General features: G+C 34.5%; 1 protein-coding gene across 1 annotated transcript; it reads left to right on the top strand.

The window, feature by feature from the left end:
* Window positions 1-1,224: 1,224 nt before the first annotated feature.
* Window positions 1,225-3,049, top strand: LOC136827653 (cuticle protein AM1199-like). Its single transcript, XM_067085125.1, has 3 exons — window positions 1,225-1,263; window positions 2,009-2,229; window positions 2,800-3,049. Exons 1-3 carry the CDS (start codon window positions 1,255-1,257, stop codon window positions 2,966-2,968), a joined length of 399 nt encoding a protein of 132 aa, XP_066941226.1. The 5' UTR covers window positions 1,225-1,254; the 3' UTR covers window positions 2,969-3,049.
* The last annotated feature ends 2,480 nt before the right edge of the window (window positions 3,050-5,529 follow it).

Here is a 5,529-nt window from a genome sequence, read left to right as displayed (position 1 = left end):
TATCTAATCATTAAAGTGTGTATGTGTGTGTTTTTATCCATTTCCCCGTTTCTTATATCCGAGCTTTCTATCCGAGGGAACTCTCTCATCAAACTGACGAATATCGGAACATAATATTATTATCAATAATAATAACAATAACTGTAACCTGAGCTCACAATAAATCGGTCCTCATACCAGTCGAACGAGATCCCTTCCACGAGAGCTTTTCATAAGTACTTTTCGTCGCTTTACTTCTTCGAGATAACGATGAAAAATTTATGATTAACATAAGTGAAAATCAGTACTGTGAAATATGCATCTGAAATTCAGTCTGAGTAGTCAGAGGCGTTTTCTTTGTAGTCTGTAATACTTCTCGTTCCAACGAAACATCGTTGCCTTTTCGAGCAACTATTTTGTTCTTATTTGTTACATACTTATCTATCTGTTTACATATGTATATATATATATATATATATATATATATATATATATATATATATATATATATATTTACAAATACATTTGTCTTGCTAATGAAGTATATTACTGTGGATCCTTCTGTAAATATATATATATATATATATATATATATATATATATATATATATATATATATATATGTGTGTGTGTGTGTGTGTGTGTGTGTGTGTAGGTGTGTGTGTGTAGGTGTGTAGGTGTGTGTGTGTGGAGAGAGAGAGAGAGAGAGAGAGAGAGAGAGAGAGAAAACGAAATGCTATATTGTTAGAATTTTATGTTAATTTATGCCCATCCATTCGAGTTACTTGTCTGTGTCGAAAACGTTCTACGTGACATCAGGTATAGTCCTGAGGAACCGAAGTCTCACACTTAAAAATTAGTGGATGACAATTCACACACCTACAGATTAGTTGTAGGGTCACGGACAATAAATCACTAAACTCCAAATTATCCGATAATCCCCACTGTTGCGGGTGGTGATAAATAACCCGATGGAACTGAAAGTTTCGAAGAAGAAGAAGAAGAAGAAGAAGAAGAAGAAGAAGAAGAAGAAGAAGAAGAAGAGGATGAAAAAGTCAGTCATTCTACCGCTCATTTGTTTACGTATGAAATTCAATGCGTGCAAGATTGTGTCCACTCTTTCTCTCTCTCTCTCTCTCTCTCTCTCTCTCTCTCTCTCTCTCTCTCTCTCTCTCTCTCTCTCTCTCTCTGTGCCAGAACGTGGCTTATCCATATAAATAAGCTGCGGATTCTCAACGAGAATCACAGTTACTCCCGAATCATCAAGCGATCAACATGCAGCTGGTGAGTAGCGGAAAATGATTCGTCTTCCTTTTCAACTAATTAAGAGATGCTGTTTCATATTGCTCCTGACAGCAAAGGGAAATATTCCTTTCACTTTCTGCTGTTGCTGTTTTGAGAAATTTCTCTTCTTGTAATATAGAGGCAAATCAAGTTTGATTGAAAGTTTAAGTGTCATTAGGAACATCAGGGGATTATTGTATATGTTCGTGAGAAATGGGGAAGACTTTATTATTATTATTATTATTATTATTATTATTATTATTATTATTATTATTATTATTATTATTATTATTATTATTATTATTATTATTATTATTCAGAAGACGAACCCTGTTCGTATGGAACAAGCCCTCCACAGGGGCCACTGACTTGAAATTCAAGCTTCCTAATAATATGGGGTTCTTTAGAAATAAGTAACAGAAGACGTTATTATTATTATTATTATTATCATTATTATTATCATTATTATTATTATTATTATTATTATTATTATTATTATTATTATTATTATTATTATTATTATTCAGAAGACGAACCCTACTCGTATGGAACAAGCCCACCACAGGGGCCACTGACTTGAAATTCAAGCTTCAAAAGAATATTGTATTCATAAGAAAGAAGTAAGAACAGTTAAAGGAAAATACAAAAAGAAGAGATCTCACTTATTAAAAAAAGGGAAAATAAATCAACAAATAGATAAAACTAAGTTTCAGGAATATAAACAATTAAACGGTTTCTTTTTCAGCTCCTCATCGTCTGTTTGACTGGCGTGGCCATGGCTGCCCCACAGTTCTTCCAAGGAAACTTCCAGCCTTCGGGTCCTGTGGCCCAAATCCTGCAGGACGAAAGGACTGGAAATCCAGACGGCAGCTTCAACTACGCCTTCCAGACAGACAATGGCATCTTCGTCCAGGCACAGGGGGTCCCTGGGTCCTTGGGACAGACCAACATCCAGGGAAGCTATAGGTGAATATATGAAATCCTTCAGATTGTTTTAAAAAAACTAGTCTTTTTCCAGTGGTCATTGCAATTCGCTTACAAGCAAGATCCCTGAATGGACGAAATAACAGATTTAAAATATTAGATTGGATTGGAATACAAAATTTAAGCCAAAGACCAAACGCAGGGACTTATGAGGTCATTAAACTCTGAAAGGGAAATTTAGAGTAAAGAAGGTTTGAAAGGTGTAACGGGAAATAAACCTCGCAATTGCACCTTGAAACAATTGTTACAAGAGGGTGGAAAGTAACAAGGAAGGAAGAATATGAACGGGGGTACAGTCAAAGGAATGAAAGGGGTTGCAGCTAGGGGACGAAGGGACGCCGCAAAGAACCTTAAGTAATGTCTACAGTGCACCGCGCAAGGTGCACTGATTGCCCTAACCTCCTACGGAGGCCTTAACATATTGACTATTTATGAATGTCATAAAATTCACTACAGTCTTGAATAAATAATGTGATTATATCGTCATTATAAATCACCTTTCTTGCATCCAATCTTTTATCTAAATCTTTGTCATTTATCCTTTTATTTCAGTTTCCCCTTCCCCGAGGGTCTCACAGGTGAGCTCAGGTACGTAGCGGACGAAAACGGCTTCCGGGCCGAGTCCCCGTTGTTGCCAACACCCCACCCACTCCCAGCCCACGCCATCGAGCAGATTCGAATTGCCGAGCAGCAGAGAGCCAGTGGCATCACCTTCGAATAATGTTGAAATATTCATAACTTTACGAATCTCTCGCGTCTTCATCTTCATCTCTTCTTTTCATATAATAAATTTCTTCTTGAAGTTATGTTTCATTCGATACAAGGAAATTTCTTCTCTGTTTATGCAAGGCGAAGGAATATTATATTGCAGTTTATAATGCAATTCGTTATGTTACTTCTTCGTAGTCTACGTACTATTGCATACTTGAGTAAAGACACTCTTTGTGTGGAATCGAGAACCAAGGATGATATATATATATATATATATATATATATATATATATATATATATATATATATATATATATATATATATATATATATATATATATATATATGAAAGCAGCTTTAAGGATATTGATGTATTATAGTGTTGATTTTTTTTTTTTTTTGGAGGGTGGATAAGCAGTTTGTTTGGAGACATTCTAGGCAAAGGTAAATGGTAACGTTTTTGTACATTGACTTGAAATTCAAGAAGCTTCCAAAGAATACGGTGTTCATTAGGAAGAAGTAAGAGGAGGTAAAGAGCAATGCAGAAAGAAGAGACCTCACTTATTAAAAAAGAAAAAAATAGATTAATAAACAAATAAAAATGTATTAAGATATAAGGAGAATCGTATTAGGGTAGTAATGCATTGCACCTTCGCTAGAACTTTTGAAGTTCCAATTGCACAACGTTCTCAGGGAGACTGTTCCACAGCCCAACAGTGTGAGGAATAAAGGACCTCTGGAACTTTGGAGAAGTTCTGCAGCTTGGTACATTTGCTGCATATTGACGCTGCTGTTCAGCAGATCTATATATATATATATATATATATATATATATATATATATATATATATATATATATATATATATATATATATATATATATATATATATATATATATAGGTCTGATACAACCCTATTTATAGTCCTAATATCAGGTAATTTATTGTGATGATTTCTGCCCAGATCGTGAAAACCATTATAGAAATTACATATCAACCAATACCTGATGTTATACCAAGGGTGGCGTCATCGAGATATTAATAATTAAATTCTGTGTGGGCGGATGGGAAGGCATCCTAATACCATTATTGACCCCAAATTCAGTGAATAAAAAAATAAAACACTGTAAGGAAAATATCAGAGCTTATCCATGAAAACTAATTAATTCGTCAAATTTCTCTAAAGGTGTGTTTGAAGATTTTGAATTTCAGTAGAATCTTCATTACAAATAAAACAAGTAAAAAATGCGCCGAAGTTTCTTCGGCGCAATCGACTTTTCTGTACAGCCGCTACAGCGTATTATCAAGGCCACCGAAAATAGATCTATCTTTCGGTGGTCTTGATATAATGCTATATGTGCCCTGGCCCATGAAACTTTAACCACGGCACGGTGGTGGCCTATCCTATTTCACTTCCAGAAACACGATTATGGCTAACTTAAACATTAAATAAAACAAAACCTACTGAGGCTAGAGGGCTGCAATTTGGTATGTTTGATGATTGGAGGGTGGATGATCAACATACCAATTTGCAGCCCTCTAGCCTCAGAACCTTTTAAGATCTGAGGGCGGACAGAGAAAGTGTGGACAGGAAAAGGTGACGACAGAATAAAGTGCGGACGGACAGACAAAGCCGGAACAATAGTTTTCTTTTACAGACAACTAAAAATACGGTATTGTAAGAGAATGTAAGCCTTCATTATTTATTTTACAGCATTTCACAATTTGAGATACAGAATTTAAGATACAGAAATACAGCAAAAGCATTTTAAATGGGTTTCATGTTTTTCAGTAGAGACATTTTGCAGCTATGTTACTACTGTGAGTGTGAGAAAATCATGAATATTCTCAGGCGTAATAAAATTGCAAAGTTAAAACAAAAAAATTAGTAATAGCATATTTTATTTCTGATGGAATAAAATCTCGCTAAATAAATCAAAATGAAAGGTAAATGAAAATGCTATTCAAATTAGAGTATATACATATATAGAATATATAATTATATAGTAAAAAGGATGACAAACTGGTACGTACTTATTAAAAAGTAAAAATATAAAAATGCAATTCTTATAACTTAGGCGAGAGAAAAATGTTCTCTTTTGTACTTAGGCAAAAATCAGTGTAAAATCATTATTGACCATGGTATCCTATACATATATATATATATATATATATATATATATATATATATATATATATATATATATATATATATATATATAAAGCTGTTTCTAGATTGGTCGGGCCAGAATAAAAAAAAAAAAATTTTAAATCTCGAAACGTAGTGTCACGTTATTCTTGGCCTGAAACTTGTTGCCAAGCTGATCAGGGACCCCAAAAAAAAAAAAAAAAAAAAACCTTGAACGGAGTTTTATGTCAGATGAAATAACGGTTCACGTTTGTCCTTCAACGGTTTATTCCACCTCTTTGTTTTTTTCTTAACGGGTGAATCTTTTTAAATGCTACGACACCTAATACCCGCCAAGCCTACCCCAGGACCCGCCAAGACTTAAAGTGGGCCCTGATCTAACCTTACCGGTTTGGTCACCCGCCTGCGAACTAGCTCCACGA

This window comes from Macrobrachium rosenbergii, chromosome 42 (assembly GCF_040412425.1).
Source record: "Macrobrachium rosenbergii isolate ZJJX-2024 chromosome 42, ASM4041242v1, whole genome shotgun sequence".
NCBI lineage: Eukaryota > Metazoa > Arthropoda > Malacostraca > Decapoda > Palaemonidae > Macrobrachium > Macrobrachium rosenbergii.
The sequence above is the reverse complement of the archived record's forward strand: the minus strand, read 5'-3'. Positions and strand labels throughout refer to the sequence as shown.